The sequence below is a fragment of the Epinephelus fuscoguttatus genome, linkage group LG10, assembly GCF_011397635.1.
Source record: "Epinephelus fuscoguttatus linkage group LG10, E.fuscoguttatus.final_Chr_v1".
NCBI lineage: Eukaryota > Metazoa > Chordata > Actinopteri > Perciformes > Serranidae > Epinephelus > Epinephelus fuscoguttatus.
The window spans coordinates 44,333,498-44,355,400 of record NC_064761.1 but is presented as its reverse complement, the minus strand read 5'-3'; the positions used below and the strand labels follow the sequence as shown (position 1 = coordinate 44,355,400).

Genomic DNA, 21,903 nt, shown 5'->3' with positions numbered 1-21,903 from the left:
ATTTTGGCGCAGTATGAAGCAATCAGTCTAAATGCTGTAAACACACAAACACTGCGGTGACACTCAGCTGTTGCAGTGATTCACCCGTTGAGTCCCGCAGCTCATCAGCGTTCACGAGGTGCTCTGCATGGACCATTTGTAGTTTAATGTTGGCGTGTAGAGGGAAGGATATGAGGCCGGTCCACAGGTGGACAATTACAAGTTGGTTTGGGATTCATAAAAGGAAACTGTGCACTGTCAGGCGTACGAACGGTTTTATAAATCAGAAAAAGTTTGGGCCATTTTCTCTTTTGGCATGGATCCTACGCACTGATTCATAAATGTAACTCTTGGTCTGTTTGATTTGGAGAGGAAGAGACCTCTGTGGATCATTCAGCTTCCAGTAAAAACCTCCTGAACAATCAACACTTCACACGACATCACGCCATTTACAGAAAGTAGCTTAAGACTCAGCTGAAGAACCGACATCATATCAACACGTCCTGCTCCTCAGAGGACAAACCCTTTATGTGTAACTGAACCCATGATCTGTCCTCTAGCGCCGCCCTCAGGACAAACTCTCATTGCAGAGACATCACATGTCAGTAACAATCATTTAGCGTCCCTGTTATGTGGAGGCTGATCTCCTCTGCTCGGAGGGTAAGGAGCTCCTGCACCTCATCGTTTGAGTTAGCTGCTAACTGCTAACAGCTGCTTTTAAAATCTCCACACACACCATTAAAACGTTATCCGCGTCCCTTCCATGGTTCCTTTTTACCAACATTGTTTGGGCGCTGTTCTGTAACTGTACCTTTGACAAAGAAACAGCGAGGCAACGTAACAGCGTGATATTCCAACTTTAAACAGGCAGTGTGAAAGGAGCTTGAAGGAGAGCACCACCTAAATTAATTAGTCAATCCAATATGTCATTTCCATGGCCGAGGAACATGAACTACTCTCTCTCTAAGCCAGAAACCAGAGGGGGAAGTCTGAAACTTGTGATGTCATAAAGTCTGGAGCTGCTCCGTGACACTCAGTGCGTTTCCATGACGTCAGAGAAAATGATGTTATTTTGTCAGACTGACTAAAACCCGACTGAAATGGTCCTGCAGTGAATGTGTCACAGTGGGACTAACTAACACCCAGATCATGTGACTCCTGCATGTATACAGTCAATCAGACCCAAACTGGCCGAGGCGCTCTGAGCATGCTCCACAGTTTCCGCCCCGGGCTTTGACCCGGAAGTCCAATAGCATTAAATGTGTAAGAGAAGAAGAAGCCGGTAACAACATGGAGAAATCTACATCCAGAGCTGTGACTTTTTGGACGGACCAAATGTACAGAGCTGTAAAGTTGTCCACCATGGTAGCAGTTAGCTGCTAGCTAACCGTAGCTAACTTGTTTGTCCATTGTTTGGTCTGTGACGTAATAGGTCAACAGGAAAAAGGTCCAATACTAACAAGCTGAAAGGGGGCATATCTCCACCTATCGTAGAGGAGTCGCACATACTTGGCTCAATAAATGGATTCCCCTCCCGTGCTTGTATACTGGGACAAGGACAGTAGGCCAGTTAGATGTCCTCGTCCAGCTGGGACTGTAGAAACACTTCACTAAATCCTAAATCTGACACACTGCTCCTTTAACTCACAGACACACTGTTTCTGAACTTCACAGTCTGTTCTGTGGTTCGCTCATTTTGAGACAGACTCTGTAAAGTTCACATCCTCTATTTACAGTGACACAGCCAATGAGAAAGAGTAGTGATGCGACTGACTTTACTTCATTTCATGTAGTCACAAACCCAAAAAGTTTCCACAACACGGATCCCAATCAGGAGCCGAAGAGCAGATTGGATCCATCCGTCAAACTGACTGAAGCTGTTCACTCGCACACACATGCACACAGAAACACACACAGAAACACACACGCACACGCACACACACACACACACACACACACACACACACACACACACACACACACACACACACACCTCTTTTTGTGTATTCACCGTCTTCATCCCCTTTAAAAACATTTTTCTCTTCTTCAGTGAGCTGTCAATCATCCGTCGTTGTTTCTTTCTTGAACACACACACAGCTTTAGAAAAGCAAATGACACACACACATCAGAGGACCTCGCACACACACACACGCACACACACACACACACGCACACACACACACACACACACACACACACACACACACACACACACACTGTCACACAATAACACACCACCTTGTTATCAGCCTGCCTGAGTTGTGTGTCGTCGACCAGCTGCATCACACAGGTGAAGACTGGAGACAGTTGAGGTTTAAAGCTCTGCTGCTGTTCAGCCTGCATGCTAATGTTAGCATCATCATCTCAGACTGATGCTAACACAGAACAGAAAACTGCCAGTAATAATCCTGATGTGTAGCCTGATAACACTGTGGCTGATATTTATCTGTGCATGGCTTTCATCCTCCAGTGAAATTTAAGGTGTGCTGATGGATTCACGTCATCAACTCATGCATTGAGTAACATTACAAGTTAACGTTCCACCTTAAAAGTTGCCGGCAGTCGGCCCAGTGAATGAAGTGATTTTTTTCTCTTTCATTTTATAGTTGTAGTTTACTGATGTATGAACAGAGGTTACATAAAACCAGAGTGAGCGTCCTCTACTGACCAATCAGACTGCAGGGTTTCTAGCTCCACCTTTTAGTACCAGATCTGTGTGCTAGGTACCCCAACAGAGGGGGGACCAAACATGGGGACGCTAAGGAACGCTTCTGTTGGGACCATCCACAACTTTCACTGTGGAGACAGAAACAACGCCAAACTGAACTGAACTGAACTGAACTGAACTGCTTGGTGGAAACAGGGCTGTAGAGACAGATTCACAAAGCATCATTTTTTCCATCTGGTGCGACCAAATGAACTGAACTGTAGGTGTGAAAGCACGCTTATAAAAATGAAAAAAACAAAACAAAAAAAAAACAAAACACAAAGATCATGCTGCTACGACTTACTTTCTGATGAAACTACAAACTAGTGAGGGTAAAATGAAGCGTGAGATGGATCAGTGGTTTGTCACGCCGTCTGCATTAATGCAGGCACTGCGACAGACTGTGTGGTTCAGAGGGAACTGAGCCAGAAGGTGAAGGATTTATTGGTCCATCTCCGTCCCAACCCTCACCTATGGTCATGAGCTCTGGGTAGTGACTGAAAGAATGAGGTCACAGATACAAGCGTCTGAAATGAGTTTCCTCTGTAGGGTGTCTGGGCTCAGCCTTAGAGATAGGGGGAGGAGTCAGACATCTGGAGGGAGCTCGGAGTAGAGCCGCTGCTCCTTCACATCAAAAGGAGTCAGTTTAGAGGCCGTACACATGATGTGTTTTTAGCACCCTCAAATTCATTGTTTTCAATGAAGGCACGCTCAAACGCCAGAGTGACGCCGTTGCAGCGCTCTGCACTCTGAGATAAATCGAGTTCAACTTCTGGAACACAGCAGTGTGCCGCATGTCATGTGACGAGGAACAACCAATCACAGCTGACAGATATCTTTCCCTTCATCTGTGAATATCAGTGTGTGATTAATATGGAGGAGAAGTTGATCATGTTAGTGCAGAGCTGTCAGAGCGTCACATCTGTCCCACAGACAACAGGCCTACACACTTATAAACAGCTCCTGGAAGAAGATCAGCTCTGCACTCAGGGTTTCAGGTAAACAGGCTCTGTGATGCTTGTTAACGCAACCTGCTGCCATGCTCTTGGAAGCTGGCACAGAAAAGGCACAAAAGTAGCACCCAGCGCCCAACCTGGTGTTTTCCAGGTGGTTAAAGATGCAGCATGTGTACGGGCCCTAAGGTGGCTGGGGACATTTGATCAGGATCCTCCTGGGCACGTCCCACTGGTAGGAGGCCCTGGGGCAGACCCAGAACACACTAGAGGGATTATATATCCCTGGGAGCACCTCAGGGTGCTCCAGGAGGTGCTGGAAAGCATTGCACGGGAGAGGGACATCTGGGGTGCTTTGACTGGCCTGCTGCCCCCGAGACCCGGCTCCTGATGAGCAAATGATAATGGATGGAACCTTAAACTTCCTGAGCTTGACATGGTTTTGCAGACTGTAAAAAGGAGGTTTCATCTTCACTCCAACACAAACTATAATTGAGACATTTAACATATAATAACAGATATTTTAACAGTGTGATAAAGGCAGAGGCAGCAGTGTCTCCAGGCTGGAGCCATGTTGGATATTTGCTCTGCAGCTGTTTCTGCACTGAGAAAAACAACCTGAAACAGCATCTGGAATTGAATCGAATCATTCATTGATGTTGCAGCACCCAGTATCATTTTTCACCAGGAATATAAATAAGTCAACAGCCGAAAGGGAAGAAGAGGCAGCAGCAGGGCGGCCTGAGAGACCTACAGCACTGATCTGCACCCAACAGATTCATCAGACAGAGATGTACCACATGCCGACACAAACAAGTGACTCTGTTGTACTTGTGTCAAACTCTCATGACACTGCAGTGGAAAAAACCTCGCTAGAAACTGAGCGTTTGGCAAAGAGGTTACGCTCGATTTTATTCTCATACATTTCATAAATATGTGTTTGCTGTCTGCCATTAACTAAAAGATCAGCTCATAAAATCCGACAGCTGGCAGAAAAAACAACGAGCCATAAAAATGTGTTTTTTGGCGCAAACCTGCAGACAGATGCCCCGTCGCTCACGATGCCAAACATGATGTGTCTGGCAGGAGTTATATCAGCTGTGATTCACTCAAATCATCCACGTTACACTTCAAACACACTAATTCACAAAGCTGGAGACAAGCATCAGTTTGTCCAAACCTCTGTCATGTTCAGTCTTTTAACAAGGACGACACGTTAGCATATTTCAGTCTCCTACACTGTCTGCCAAACTGTTTTAGAATCAGTCCTAAAATTTTACTGCCACAGCTCACTGCTCACAGAGTCTGAGCTGTCCCCAAGGTCGGGCTAAAGACCAGACGGGACTGAGGCTTAACTGTCCCAGAATTCAGCCTGAAGACTGAGACGGACTGAGCCTCTGCTGTCCCCAAGTTTAGGCTAAAGACAGACAGTAACTGAACTCTGGATGTCCCAGAGTCCAAACTAAAGACCAAAGCTGGTCTAAACCCTACACGTACCAGAGTCCAGGAGCAATGAGCCTCAGCTGTTGCACAGTCCAGGCTAAAGACTATGGGGGCTGAGTCTTAAAGCTGTAGTACGCAAAACTCTCCCCTCACTGTCCTAAGCCCCTCCCACCAGGCGACCACGGGCGTATGCACACGCTTCATGCAGTGACCCAATGCTTCTGTACATTGTTTTATTATGGCTCCGCCGACAGCTGTGGACAGAGGCTCTATGCTTTCAGGCTGTCCATCCCATACTTGTGAACGCCGTATCTCAAAAACACCCCAAGCGAATTTCTTCAAACTTGGCACAAACGTCCACTTGGACTGAACAATAAAGTATTTTTTGATGGTCATGGGTTAAAGGTCACGGTCACTGTGACCTTTTCTGTGTCATTCTTGTCAAACAAACTCCAGACTTTCACCTAGAAGCCCACTGTGTGTTTTCAATACCAAACCATGATGATTTTTTTCTAAACCTAACCAGAAGTTTGTGTTGCCTAAACTCAAGGGAATCAACCTGGAAACAAAGTGTATTACCGACGTTGTAAATTTGTTTTAAAAAAGACAAGATGCATGTAACAAGCGTAAACTGACATGCCATCTGTGAACATCCAAAACAGACACAGGAGGGTACCTATCATTCTTAGACGTGTACGTCCACTGACCAAACAGCGGTATTTGACAAGCTGGGATGAGATCGTGTTGGTTAAACTCTGGACCACATGTGCATGGTTTCACCATGAATGCAGCCCCCTGTCATCTCAAAGTAGGTTTGAAAAATGAAAGTCAAAACAAACTATATGAATTAACAAATGGTTCAGTTGCACGTTCACCACACTTGGCCCTCTGCTGCTCCATCTGCTCCCTGCCACAAGAAAAGAGAGTGAGCGTGATGCAGCTTCAGAACAAGATGATCTAAATGTGGCGGCAGATGCTGATGTTGTGGATGTTGTGTAACGTTACCTACATGAACATTAACTTGAGGCTGCAGCCATGAGCCTTTCGCAGCGGTTAGATCAAAGTTAAACTATAGGCAACATTTACTCTCCATCTCTGACACACGTCTGATACTGACACGTGTTTTAATTTGTTTATTGTCAGACTCTCTTTTTCTCGTCCTCCTTTTCCAGGTTGCTGTGCAGCATTGGAGGCTGTTGCTGGAACAGCAACTTTCTCTGCAGGATTAAATCAGACTTTCACCATCTGAAGAGACATGCACACACTTCTGCATCTGTACAACAGCCAACAGGAACGGCCTCTGCAGCTCCTCGTGTTTCTGTTGTCAGGCTAGTTTTCTCTCAGAACACTTAAATCACAACATTCTGTAAGTTGTCTCCAAAATAAAACGTCCTGCAGCAGCTTTCATTATCCCAGAATCTATTTATCATGTTTATGTTTAATGAATCTTCCAGAGACTTCAGTTTATGTTGGATTAAACAGGAAGTTTTATTCAGTAAAAGCATCAGTCATCATATTTATATCAGCAGTTTTTTTCACATCTGCTGTTAAAATTAACAGGCAAATTTTTCAAACTAAAAAACTTGAAAGAAATTTTTTTAAAAGAACTTTAACTGGGCTCTGCTTGCATAACAAAAATCTGACAATAATTATTTTAAATTAAAAATCAAAACAGTTGATCTGATTCTATTAAAGACTTTGAGAAACTGAATTCTTAATATATCAAGGACTCATTACCTTCGTCATCTCTACATTAACACTCACATCACAAATTACAGACTGTATTCCTATTTTCACCTGGTGACATTCATCCTGTGTGAATCAACATCTCTAAAAACTGCTTCTGTGTTCTGACTTTAATTATTATAAAGGCTGCAGAGTACGTCACAGCAGTGAGCTCCTCTGCTCAGTTGTGTTTTTATAAATGTTTATTTTTAGGACTTAGACGAGTTTTCTCTTTGCTGCATAAAAACAGACATGGAAAGAAAAGTCCTAAATCACAAGAGATCCACAGCTGATACAAATCAGGTATAAATTGTTTGTTTAAAAAGATTCTGTTCTGAAGAATTTGCAGATCTTTTACGCATTAGTGAAAGATCTGCAAATGCTTCCCAAGTATCCAAGAAATTAAAATAGGAAACAGAAAAAGAATCTAATAGGTACAAGAGCCCAAAATATAAAGTAATTTCCCATCAGAATAATTCTCAGAAGTACATCAGATCATTAAATATTAAGATCTCCAGATTTATCAGGACAGATGAAATCATTAAAACAATTTCAGTCAGAGGAACATCTTGCACCCAAACAGCTCATTCAGCTCGCCGCCCATAAACACCAAACACCATTAAAACCAGCAGCATATAAGCTCCTCCCACAAACAGCTAAACCCTCCAACCAGCAGCCAGGGAGAAAAAAAGCAACCCTCACAGCCCCGTCCGCCCGCTTCAGACGCACCAAACCAAAACCAAACGCACCCAGACCAGGGGGAGGCAGAGGCAGCGAGGAAACCCCAAAACCAGAGAGAGAAAGACCGAAGAGAGCCGAGAGGAATAAAACCACATAAAGACGTTCCTCCACTCTGTGCTGTAACGAGGACAGACGGACGCACGGACGGGACTGCTGGTTCAAACAAGCCCTGCAAAGACAGAAACACACACATTAACACACTGATTGTCTGCTGGCGTTGAGTGCAACACCAACACATACAACAAGACAAACTGAGATACCTGAGATACTCCAACATACAGTCACTGCAGAGAAGTTAGGATTCTCTGGAGTACAATACTCAGATACTTTGACAGAAACGCAGATAAACTGAGATACTCTGAAATAAAGATAGTTGTAGTTACAATAAGATGAGGTACAGTGAGACAAACTGAAGCACATTACAGACACACAGATACTCTGAGACAGCACCCAGTCATACAGTTACAAGGGAAAATGAAGATACACTTAAATAAACTGAAGTAAACTGAAAAACCTTAAGATAAACTGGGAAACACCAACACACTCTGACATAAACTCATGTGGAGCGATTTTGATTCACACTGACACTGTAAAACACACTGTTGGCCAAAACACTGACACACAGGAGTAAGAAAACATGTATCTGTGTGTGTGTGTGTGTGTGTGTGTGTGTGTGCCTGTTGAGACATGTAGCGACCCACTTTAAAGTTGTTTGAGGTGTAAAACCAGAGAACACCAACAGCTGAGCCGTGCAGACATTAACCCAGATATGATGAAGAGCGTCCTGCTAAAACACGACTGCCTCTGAGCTACACACTCGGTACGGTCTAATACATGACACCACCAGTGTGTCAGTACTGTCTGACTTCCTGTCTGTCCTCCCTCCATCACCCAACTCATCTGTTTATCTGTCTATCCATCATCCATCTATCCGTCCACTCATTTGTCCATCCATCCATCCATCTCTCTGTCTATCCATTCATCTGTCCATCCACTCATCTGTCTGCCTGTCCATCCATCCATCCAGCCATCTACTCATCTCTCTGTCCGTCCATCCATCTATCCGTCAACTCATCTGTCTGTCTATCTGTCTATCCATCCATCCATCTACTCATCTCTCTGTCCATCCATCCATCCATCCATCCATCCATTTGTCCATCAATAGACTTTATATAAACGTGAACAACATGACAGCTCCATAAAAGTGAAGTCGAAACGTTCTGTTCGCCCCCTGGTGGCAGGCTGCAGTACAGGTCATAAGCCCCGCCCCCTCAGGGTCAAACTGGTTACTTTATGGTGACTGAATATTATCTGAATATTATCTTCACACAGAGGGAACAGCATTTTGTATTCGACTGTAACTTTACGTCCTTCTGTCGAAGAAAGTTAGTAACCGAATCAAAAACAGTGACGACATGTTCTCTTTGGTTAACGGTCATTTCATCACCACTTACAAAGGTGTCAGAGTTCTGCTTTATGCTTCGTTGCTCTGGTGGTAATTAACAAAGTGCGAGCCAACTGTGAAAGGCTTACACTTATTTATCGTCTGTTTACCTGTTTTAATTTTTGTCCTTTATATTCTTCATACATACCTGTATATGTTTCAGATATGTTGTTCTGTTACCTGTGCTGATTCACTTACCTGACGTTTGATGATGTGATATTATCGTGCCTCCTTAACGGCTATGAAATGAATCCTCACATTAACCAATGAATGTAAATATAAATAAATAAATGTTTTTATTCTAAACAGGACATTTTTCAAAGGACAACTTTTATTTATTTTAGACTTTCACTTTATAATTCCACACGTATCTCCCAGCCCTCTTTTTGTTCCCACCTGTCATATTTAATGAAGGGGGCGTGGTTATGGGACAGATTCAGACCAAAGCAACAGCACCAGAGAAACACTGAGTCACAGTCTGTGTTTCCTCTCTGCAGACCTCTCACTGATCTCTGCCTGACGCTCTGGCAGCTCTGCTCACCTGACCGTCACGCCAATAACAGACTGAAAATTATATTGAGAGAGGGAGTCTGGCCACGGCTGAAAAGCCGACACTAACTGCAGAGTCAGTGACTGCGATCTGGCAGGAGACCACTGAACACACACACACACACACACACACACACACACACACACACACACACACACACACACACAAAACAACTTGTGTGTGTTTACTAACCAACAGACCTTTTTCACTTTCTTCCAATATGGCAGATGGTCACTTTTGGAAGTTCTACGAGTCAGCTGAGAGCCAACACACACACACACACACACACACACCTAACAGCGGATTAAACACACATTAAACACATTAAACACACATTGAACACACATTAAACACACATTGAACACACATTAAACACACAGTAAACACACATTAAACATAGTAAACACACATTAAACACAGTAAACACACATTAAACACATTAAACACACATTAAACACACATGAAACACACATTAAACATAGTAAACACACATTAAACACACATTAAACATAGTAAACACACATTAAACACAGTAAACACACATTACACACATTAAACACATTAAACACACATTAAACACACATTAAACATAGTAAACACACATGAAACACACATTAAACATAGTAAACACACATTAAACACACATTAAACATAGTAAACACACATTAAACACAGTAAACACACATTACACACATTAAACACATTAAACACACATTAAACATAGTAAACACACATTAAACACACATTAAACATAGTAAACACACAAACACAGTAAACACACATTAAACACACATTAAACACAAACACACATTGAACACACATTGAACACACATTAAACACACATTAAACATGGCTTAATAGAGACAGTGTCAAACACAAATCAGCTTCACTATAACTCGCAGCATTCACAGACAAACCACATGAAACACAGTAAACACACATGAAACACATTAAACACACATTGAACACACATGAAACACAGTAAACACACATAAAACACAGTAAACACACATTAAACACATTAAACACACATTAAACACACATTGAACACACATGAAACACAGTAAACACACATGAAACACATTAAACACACATTGAACACACATGAAACACAGTAAACACACATGAAACACATTAAACACACATTGAACACACATGAAACACATTAAACACACAGTAAACACACATTAAACACACATGAAACACATTAAACACACAGTAAACACACATTAAACACACATTAAACACACATGAAACACAGTAAACACACATTAAACACACATGAAACACATTAAACACACATTGAACACACATGAAACACACATTGAACACACATGAAACACAGTAAACACACATTAAACACATTAAACACACATTGAACACACATGAAACACAGTAAACACACATGAAACACATTAAACACACATTGAACACACATGAAACACAGTAAACACACATAAAACACAGTAAACACACATTAAACACATTAAACACACATTGAACACACATGAAACACAGTAAACACACATGAAACACATTAAACACACATTGAACACACATGAAACACAGTAAACACACATGAAACACATTAAACACACATTGAACACACATGAAACACAGTAAACACACATTAAACACATTAAATAAACACACATGAAACACAGTAAACACACATTAAACACACATTAAACACACATTGAACACACATGAAACACAGTAAACACACATGAAACACATTAAACACACATTGAACACACATGAAACACAGTAAACACACATGAAACACATTAAACACACATTGAACACACATGAAACACAGTAAACACACATTAAACACATTAAATAAACACACATGAAACACAGTAAACACACATTAAACACATTAAATAAACACACATGAAACACAGTAAACACACATTAAACACACATTAAACACACATTGAACACACATGAAACACAGTAAACACACATGAAACACATTAAACACACATTGAACACACATGAAACACAGTAAACACACATGAAACACATTAAACACACATTGAACACACATGAAACACAGTAAACACACATTAAACACATTAAATAAACACACATGAAACACAGTAAACACACATTAAACACACATTAAACACAGTAAACACACATTAAACACATGAGACACACATTAAACACACATTGAACACACATTGAACACACATGAAACACAGTAAACACACATGAAACACATTAAACACACATTGAACACACATGAAACACATTAAACACACAGTAAACACACATTAGACATAGTAAACGCACATTAAACACACAGTAAACACACATTAAACACACGTCAAACACACATTAAACACACATGAAACATGGCTTAACAGAGACAGTTTCAAACACAAATCAGCTTCACTATAACTCGCAGCATTCACAGACAAACACTTGTCTTTATCTGGACACATTTTCCCACAAATACAACATGCTAACGTTATTAGCACAAGCCTATGGCATCTTACATTGTATAAATTAGCCTAGCAGCTAGCAGAGATTTCCTCTGCTCATATTTCAGCCAGGATAAATCACACACAGTGTGTGGAGGCTTTAGTGTCTTCACAATTTATTGTTTCTTATCTGTGAAATTAAAGGGTCATTCCTGGATATTGGTGACTTTTCTGTCCCCAGGAAATAAATGTTAATATTTTATTTAAAATAAATGAAATAGGTATGATAGAAAGCTTTTATTATAGATTGAGGTCTTCTTTATAAAATTAACATAAAATAATGTATTCAAAATATATTTATTTTAATTTTAATTACCTTTTTTTGGGAACATACACTCCTTTTTACAATGTCCCCAAAGCAAATTTTCAGTTTCAATGAGACATATTTGCGATGTAATTATAAATAAATAGAAATGTGCCTTTATTATTGTATAAATCAAGTTAAAATCTCTCTACTTATAAATATATATCAATGGAAACAATTGTTATTATTTATCATTTTTATAATTTACTGTGTGTCCTCGAAATCGTGTTCCACCCTGTTAGTTTGTGGTTTTTCACCTTCTAAACAAAAAAACCTACAATTCCCATGAAGCCACATTCAGGAAGTGCGATCACTCTTTTGGCGGGAATTCAAAAGAACAAAGAGAGGTGAGTCCCAACTTTCTGTCTGTCTTTTTTTTTTTTTTTTTTATACAAGTTTTATGATGTTAACCTGTATGTCCTACTCTTAACTTTCCACCCTATCATGCTAAATTGTGAAGAAAGTAAGCAACATTTTGAAATAATCAAAAACCTGTTTGATATATATACTAAAGTACTGTTTGTGTGCAGAGTTAGCTAGTTATAGATGCTGCCTCACAGAGCTATAGTTAATTTGGTTGACAAAATTCCACCCTGTTAGGCATACAAACCTAACATGGTGGAACATGCACCTAACAGGGTGGAAAATCTATTACAAAATGTAAAGAAATGCATATTAATGCTGATATATACATATTCAAATGTCATTTAAACTATTCATGTAATTTACCAGTATGTATTAAAGGTTTACACTTTATAACCATAATAAGTTATTCAACATTTATTTGGCTTTACTTGTCATGCCGCAACACAGCCATGATCAATTATCAATTGATCACACCCTCTTGTGTGTAATCAGTATGCATTTAAACAGTAATTGATCAATATTGTGTGGTCTATACAATTTACATGGTAATATAAAGTTAAAGTATGTATTTGTTAGGAAATGGCTCCAGCACTAAGTGCAGCAGAGATGCAGCGTCGCTACAGAGAAAGGCGAGACGCTGATCCAGAAAGAACAGCAGAGTATCTCAGGAATTTGTTCTACTCAAATTCAGCCTTGCAGCAGGATTACAGCCAGATATGCCTTGTTTTGTTTGAATTTTGACTCTGCTTTTATTGTCAAGCACTTTGTACTTCGTTTGAAAAGTGCTATATATATAAAATGTATTATTATTATTATAAGTCTCTAATGAATTAATTAATAATAAATGAATGAATGTGTTTTATGTTAATGTGTGTTTAATAAAATCATTGTTGAAACTCACTGAGTCATTGTTGATAATTCCACCCTGTTAGTCACTTCTTTTTTAAATAACATAACAACTTTCTTAAATATTTTGCATATTTTTATGTTAATTTGCAGAGCTGAAAGGGATTAACAGCATACACATGTTTTTTGAGCAAATTTGCTATTATTTACCCTTTTGGGTAAGTCGGGTACAAAATTGTGATGGTCCTAAACAACGAACACACGTTCTACTTAACAATTCTTGTTTCATTATTATTACATAAGAAAACAAACTTATATGATGTAATAAGGGACACATAAGGTGTTATAAAAACTAAGCATTGTTAAATATTTACATAATTAACACTGTGTAGTACCTATGAATATGTCCCTAACAGGGTGGAACTCTCTCACAGTCCATGTCTGAACAATCCACCCATAATTATTATTATTTAAATGCTTAAGCTCTATCAATAAAAGCTCCTGAAGGTTAAACATGTCATTTACCTGATATAATGATAAAAACACAAAAATGTATTCTTGTTTCCACAAAAGTTAGCACACTGAAAAGTCACCAATAGCCAGGAATGACCCTAAAGTAAATCAAAGCTTTGTTTCCACTGAGGGAAATGGTTTCAGCTTACAGAGACAGACAGGAGGTCTGCGTCACCGTGACACTGTGGAGTTACATTTCTGGGGAGGAGCATGTCAGCCTATGGTGTAGGGTATGGCGTTGATTCAACCAAAGTATAAATCCTGCTTTAAAGGTCCAGTGTAGCAGATTTAGAGAGAGTTAGTGGTGTCTCTCAGTGAGGACTGCTGATTGAAGCTTCTCCTGGTTAGAATTCCTTCAGTGTTTATATTTTAAAGACATTTCAAAAATATCAGTGTTTTTCTGACGCTCTCATCACAGAGGAGCTGCTAACTACAGTGGCCAACGTGAAAACATGAATGTCTCTATGTAGAGCCAGTGTTTGGTTTGTCCATTCTAGGCTACTGTAGAAACACGGAGGCGCAACATGGTGATCTATGTAGACAATTTCTGCAGATAAACTAACTCCTGCACACTGGAGCTCTCAGAATATTGTGAGGCAGACTCTTAATACTCATTTATCTAAATGTTTATTTAAATGTACTAGCATCACTGGAACATTCACAGTACGTTGTAAAATGGTAACTTTGTAGGATCTGAGGTGAAACAAAAGCAGCAGATGAGATGGATGAAGAGGACAAACATTTTATGAAGAGTAGAAGAAGATGGACCAGGCTGCGCTGCTCTCTGACAGGTACAGATAAATCACACTGTAATTGGTTATGGGCTCTGTGTGTGTGTGTGTGTGTGTGTGTGTGTGTGTGTGTGTGTGTGTGTGTGAGGCTGCAGTAAGTTATTACTAATGAGTTGATTTTAGCCGAAACGCTGCCAGAACCTCCATCACCATTAACCCGCCACTCATTTATTGCTGAGTTCATCCAGCAGAGGAGAAGAAGCTGCAGTTACAGCCGTCATTTATCAACACCACATCATGACATCAGAGCTGACATGAGTCTACAGAGCTGTGAGCGCCACCGACAGGCCACGGTGGTCGTTACAGCCACAATATAAGCAAACACACCACACACGTACGTGTTCTCACTGATTCATTCCTCAGTCAAACCTTCGTACTTTACGTGTCAGATAAAACGCAGTGTAGGAAGTGAAGTGAGCGTACAGAGAGCAGTGACCACACAAACACTGGAGACGACTTTAAGGGTCAGAGGGAAATTTCAAACTGTGCCTTGTAAGGTGACCTCGAGCGCTTTGAAAGGTGCCTATAGATAAAATGCATCATTATTATTGTTATAATTACTATTGTTACACTGAGTGAGCTGATCAGTCACTGTTTGTGTCTTTAGAAGTCGGATGACAACTGTAAAACAAAGAGGTGACACTGGCTTTATTTCAGTCTGACTGTTTCTCAGCTTTTTTCTCAATTTAAACAAAATCATTTGAGGAAAAAAACCTTTGCTCTCATGGGACTATTTATTCAAACATGTCATGGAAATCTGTAGCTGAGGTATTTCATTAACTTCAGGGTTAACTCTCAACTCAATACAACAAAGCCGGTTCACTTTTTAACCACATAAATCACCATGGTAACTGATGCTGAACAGCTACACCGCTCCAGAGCAGGTTAAATGCAAAGATCCCACGGGCCCCAGTGAAACCGTCCTGCCTGCACTGTCTATATTTACGCCCCTGATGAGATCACATCCTGTCAGCCCCCCCCCCATGTTGAAGTGCAGGACATTTAAGATGCTTTTAGTTTTGAATCCAGATTGTCAAGCTGAGAGCAGACATTTCTACATATTCATATATGTGTGTGTGTGTGTTACTGACCTTTGGCCTGCTCCAGGTCCGAGTTCAGCTCCTGCTCTGATTGGTTGGGAGGTCTGTAGGGCGGGGGCTGCCTCATAGGGGGCGGGGCTGCAGCTGGTTTCTGCAGAGGTGGAAACAAATAAACTTGGTGACTCTGATGTGTCTCAGCAGCGTGACGGTGCACATACAGCACAGTGAGAGCTGAGAGCGTGTGCTGAGGCTGTGCTGCCCCCTGCTGGACTCTACAGGACTCACAGCTTCATGTCAGACTGGTGAATGTGAGGATACAGACAGGAGATGTGCAGAGCTCACAGAGTCGCTGTGGTTTTGATTTTGGAGTGAAAACGTCCAACTTTTACAATTAAATTACGTTAATTAAATGCCAACGTCAGACGCAGTTCCTGTTCTTACCGGAGACTCAGTCCTCGCTGCGTTGTGTTTATTGTAGCTGGGAGCTGTTAGAGACACAGGCTGAAAAACACACACAGATTGAAAGTCTTCAGTGTGTACAACATTGTGTTTCTAATCTGTGTGTGTGTATGGAGGACAGAAACTGCCAAAACCAAAAATAAATACATGAATAAATGACTTAATAAATAAATAAATTAATAAGCCATTGAACTGAACAAGAATAATTAAAAAAATAAATGAAAGCATTAATTAACTGATAAAATGGGACATAAATTGCTGTATTTATTTTAATTTGCTTCTTTATTTATTTATCTTTGGATTTACTTTCTTATTAGATTTCTTTTTTTTATATAAATTTATTTCTGAATTTATTTCTAATTAATTCAAAATTATTTATAATTAACTTATTATTTTTGGTCAGTTTAATGGTACTTTAATTTATGAATCAAGACTCTTTTTTTAAAATTTATTTTAGCAGCGTCCGTCCTCCACATATGCTGTGTGTGTGTGTGTGTGTGTGTGTAATAAGCCCCATTCAGACTGGATTCTGTCTGTAGGAGAGATGCTGTGATTCTGACATCGCCTGCATTGGTCAGTGACATTTACAGTGATAATTACAGCCACAATCAGGTGTAGTGATGTCACTCAAGTAATGTAAATGAGTAGAAAAGTACTTTTTTTTAATGGAACTAGTACTTTTTATATTGCTTTTTTAAACTGTACATCTACTCGTTACTCAAGTATTTTTTGAGCCAGTAATCGACTTTTTACTCTGCTTCATTTGCCATTTAGACCTCTGTTACAAGTGGCCTTAACATGCAGCCTTCAGCAACAATCCCTGACCACATCTGTCCACACGTTTCATACCAAAATCGAACTAGAATCCCCGCCCCCTGTGGTTCTGTTGGCTTCATCACACCGTGACCTCCAGCATGACCTGGGACGGTTTGCAGCTGAGTGTGAAGCAGTAAGGATTAGAGTCAGCACCTCCAAATCTGAGGTCATGGTTCTCTGCTGGAAACCTGTGCAGTGCCTCTTCTGGGCTGGGAGAAAGTCACTGCCCCAGGCGAGGGGGAGCTCTGGGTAGTGACTGAAACAATGAGATCACAGATACAAGCGGCCAAAATGAGTTTCCTCTGTAGGGTGTCTCTGTGGTTTGGAGTTCAGTTTCTCTCCTGCGTCCTGTTTTAACTTCAGATATCTTCTTCGTTTTACTGTTTCAAGAAGTTGCTTCTCAAAAACTCAACATTTCCTTATTTTGCTGCTTCACAATTAAAGATTTTACATCACAAAATTACAGGGAACTTCTACTGTGAAGAATCTTCAGGAATCACTGAACTTTGTTAGCGTCTTTTCTTTAATAAAAACAAGTCTAATACTGAAGCATGGAGGAAGAGTAAAATCAGAAACAGCCACAGTGAGATGATGATGATGATGAAGATGATGAAGGGCTGCAGACAACAGGCTCTTACTGCACCTCTGCAAACAGCTCACCTCTGACAGGTAAACTTCTTTTACCTGCCCTGCTGTGGAAAAACACATGCAGCAACAGTAACAGGGGACTGTAGCTGTAGATCACCTTCAGCAGGTAGCCCTGTTGTAATGGAAATGTTAATCCCTGCCTTGCTGTGCTGACAGGCTGAACCAAACCAAACCAAACCAAACCAGCACATAACTGTCGATAAGGTGTATCAGATCTGCAGCTTCTTTCTCCTCTGATTTCTAGGTGGATTTGAAGATGTTTATTCAGCATGAACATGAGAGGCAATGAGAAGTCACACTGAGTGTAGTCTGAGTGGGCGGAAGTTCGCTGCATAGATCAGCCTCTCATTGGGCGGAACGAGCCACCCGCTGAAGTCCCGCCCTACCACCTCCGGTTGTGTAGCAGTTTTCAACACGTCCTTTACTAACGTTTGCGGTGTTTGATCTTGCGGTGATGTAGCCATTTTTCTGCTACGGTTCGCGTCCTGTAGGTGATATTTTTGTGGGCGTGTTACACCAAAACCTGTTTCCCCCCGGCAATATTTTTGCAAGCACACCGTTGCTGTGGCACCGCCCAGAACGATTGTGATTGGTTGAAAGAAATACAAGCAGCCGGGGTGTTTTTTCCTCCAATCTTAAAGTGAGAGTCGGCCCAGCCAGACCTTTCTTTTCTTGAGAAAGGTCTGGCTGGGCCTCCTGGTTAACTCACCGGCGCCCCCTGTGGAGGCTTCTCTTTGTCTCCTGTCAAAGTTACATTAAAGAAGAGCTCAGCGAAGATTTTATCCTCCACCTCCTCCTGTAATGCTCATCCTGTCTGAATGAGGCTTTACTCTGTGTGTGTGTGTGTGTGTGTGTGTGTTAGTACCCGTGGAGTAGCTGACAGGCTCTGGACGATGAAGACGACGGGGCTCGGAGCTGATTTGATGGCATTGACGGCCTCTTCGTGACTGGCTGCTCGTAGGTCAACACCTGACACCTTCTCACACACACCCACCCACACACACACACACACACACACACACATTAGACAATGTAGAGAAATGAAGCCGTCAGTTTAATACATGTTGCTGCTGTAACAATGACTGAAGTGAGATGAACAGACTGAAAACTTTTACTTATTAGATACAAACAGATGTTTTGATGCAATCAGATAAAGTGTTCCCTCAATTTTCAGTTGAAAAAAGGAAATCCATCACATTATATTATATATAGCATTGTGCAAAACATTTCAACTAAAAGCATAGTGACCTAAGTATCGTGATTATATTGTATGGGCGGCCTCATCATTCCTACGCCCCACTATAACTATAAATAAAAACAGTAACTGAGAGAAGTTCATTTCTTCTCTTCATCTGATGAGTTCCCTTCGATGGTCTTCAGTTAAAACAAGCAGGTGACTTCAGGTTAACACAGAAGCACACTGTGTGTCAGAGTTTGATCCTACAGACTGAGGAGCACATGCATGTAGTGTGGCTGTACACCAGGTATTAGACAGAGCCCTCCTACCTCCAGGATCTTGTCTCCAGTCTTCAGACACTGTGTTTTGGCGGCAGGACTGTTCTGTAGAACCTGTTTGATGAAGATTCCCTTCAGTTCCTCTCCGTTCCTCAGACGCTTGATGACGTGATGACCTCCCACGATGCTCAGACCCAATGACTGGCCCTCCTCAGGCCACACCTCCACCCTGCAGGGCAGAGAGACTCTTGTTTAGCCCCCTTTATATACTCTACACCCCCGGATGGTCACAGAGGTTCAAAGAGACACCAAACGGGGACAGACTAACATTAATAACCCTTCATATGTCGGACACACGAGGACGAATATTTTCAATGCTCAGTTTTACATCTGGATTCCATCGAGCACAGCTGTGGTGCGGCCCGGCTATGACGCGTCTTTGTTTTGTCCTCCACACGGCGTCACACCTCACAGGGAGCGTTTTACCTGCCTGAGACTCAGGTGTTTTGGAGCACAGGGGACACTCCTGAGGACCTTCTTTAACATTGTGGTGGCAGCCATGTTTTATGGAGTGGTTCGGTGGGGGAGCAGCGTCTCGACAGCCGACAGGAAGAGACTCAACAGACCGATAAAGAAGGCCAGCTCTGCTCTGGGACGCTCCCTCCACCCTGCTGGAGGTGGTGGGAGAAAGGAGAATGATAGCCAAGCTATCATCCCGTATGAACAACATGTCCTGTATGGGCTGGGAATACAGTCGCCACCTATGTCATGTTTATATTTACATGTATGTTTACAGGATGTTTATTCTGATTGACCTGATGCTGCCGCTCCACTTCCTGCCCAGCTCAATCTGCTCTGTTGAACTGCATCACGACTCCGTCAAAAATAGACGAGACACGTATCTGCTCCTTTAAAAAACAAAATGGATGCTAATATTTCTCCTCTCTGCTGTCAGTGTAACTCTGAATCTGGAAGCTGCGTTCACTGTTCTTAGCTTCGTGTGACGCTACAAAGCTGTTGGTCTGATATTGTGGATGAGTCAAATAGACTCGGACCTCATGTGCCTCTTACTGGGCGTCCCAGATGGTCATATTACACATATCAAACATAAGACACTCTTTAATCTTTTGACTTTTGCTGCCAGGAAAGATATTCTACTCTTCCGGACCAAAGATGGTCCAACAGAAGAAGTCTTGGCACAATCTTATAATGCAGTGTGTTCCCAATGAGTACATCTCTTACACACCTCGCTCCTCAGTGGAGGCTTTTTATAAAGTCTGAGGCCCTTATTCAAAGTACACTGGACCTACACTGTCATCCTCCATATTACAGGGGTGTCCTAAATCAGCTCAGCCAGTCTCTGTACGTTGCCTGTAACTCAGTCGTCTGGTAACCTTGCCATTTGTCTATAAAGCAGATTTGTTTGTTTGTTTGCTGCTGTAGACTAGACTAGACCCGTATTTTTAACAGACACGGTGGAGAGCCACCTCTGAAACACACTGAGACAGTCTGGTGGAATCACAGGTATCGTCTGGAGCTCCTGTGATCACCTCCTTGTTTCATCCACGCCGCAACCGAGGCCAAAAAATGAAGCCAAAACCTGCCGTTCCTCCAATGACCACTTGAGGCTGGATCCAAGAGCAAGTCAGTCCCCACAGACCTCCATGTTAGCATGTAGAAATAAACATGTTTACAGCCTGTTTTGGTCTCTACAGCTGATTTCAACATTCATGACAACTGTACGGGGCTGAATCTTTATATAACTCAGATGTTTACATTTTATTAAGCCTTACAGTTACACATAATTAAGGGCGGGGCCTCTTGGAGTGACAGGCTGTCTGCTGACAGTGTCCTCGGCTTCTTCACAGCTCCACCCTCTCACCCAAATACAGTCACTTCTGGCTCCAAAAAAAACCAAGATGGTGACGGCCGAAATGCCGAACTTGACATTAGTGACATGAGCTCGGCTCAAAAAGGGTTCTGCAGGTGACTTCTGAGTAAAAAAGCATTGTGGTAATGACAGACTGGAAGGTCCCTTCAAGGCCCAATGTCCTCAAACACCTGTTGGATTTCTCCCTCAAAAGGTCACCAAGCTGTTTGGCTGTGCTGTAAACATCAAAAACATTCAAGTAAACACCTCTCTTTCCATCCATCCATCCATCCATTTGGCTGCAAACTAGGTGAGTGGTTCTCCTGAACGATCAGACAACATTCAGGCTTCTAAACAACTAAAATGCCCCAAAGTTAGCTGTACATCCTGTTTGGTGGCGTCTTTGAAGGTGTTAGAAAATTTGTTGGGTGTGTGTGTGTGTGTGTGTGTGTGTTACCTGCGGGGGGGTCCCCAGTGACTGAAGGCAGGAGTTTCCTCTCCCTCCCCGTCCTCTCTTTCAGGAAGATCACTGTAAACAAACACACACACACACACACACACACACACACACACAGAGTGAGCTCGAGGTTTCTGCAGCCCTCGTTTTAACAGGCTGCAGGTGAAGCTCGTCTCCGACCTGTGGCCTCCTCTGATTGGTAGACATGCTCCTCCCTGGCTCCGCCTCTTACGTCTCGCTGTGTCAATCATCCTGACAGACCTCCACAGAAAGAGAACGATAAAAACATCAAGTCATCATCAA

General features: G+C 41.7%; 1 protein-coding gene across 3 annotated transcripts in view; it reads right to left on the bottom strand.

Moving 5' to 3' along the window:
* patj (PATJ crumbs cell polarity complex component) overlaps window positions 1-21,903 on the bottom strand; it is a 202,933-nt gene that overhangs the window by 92,235 nt on the left and 88,795 nt on the right. For 2 of the 3 annotated variants that reach the window (XM_049588236.1, XM_049588237.1), the window contains exons 24-29: window positions 21,781-21,861; window positions 21,601-21,672; window positions 19,325-19,502; window positions 18,684-18,794; window positions 16,337-16,396; window positions 15,947-16,046 (exon numbers count right to left, since the gene is read on the bottom strand). In XM_049588236.1, the coding sequence (XP_049444193.1) occupies window positions 15,947-16,046; window positions 16,337-16,396; window positions 18,684-18,794; window positions 19,325-19,502; window positions 21,601-21,672; window positions 21,781-21,861 (602 nt within the window). The remainder of the gene's footprint in view (window positions 1-15,946; window positions 16,047-16,336; window positions 16,397-18,683; window positions 18,795-19,324; window positions 19,503-21,600; window positions 21,673-21,780; window positions 21,862-21,903) is intronic. The other variant, XM_049588238.1, reaches the window with a different exon arrangement.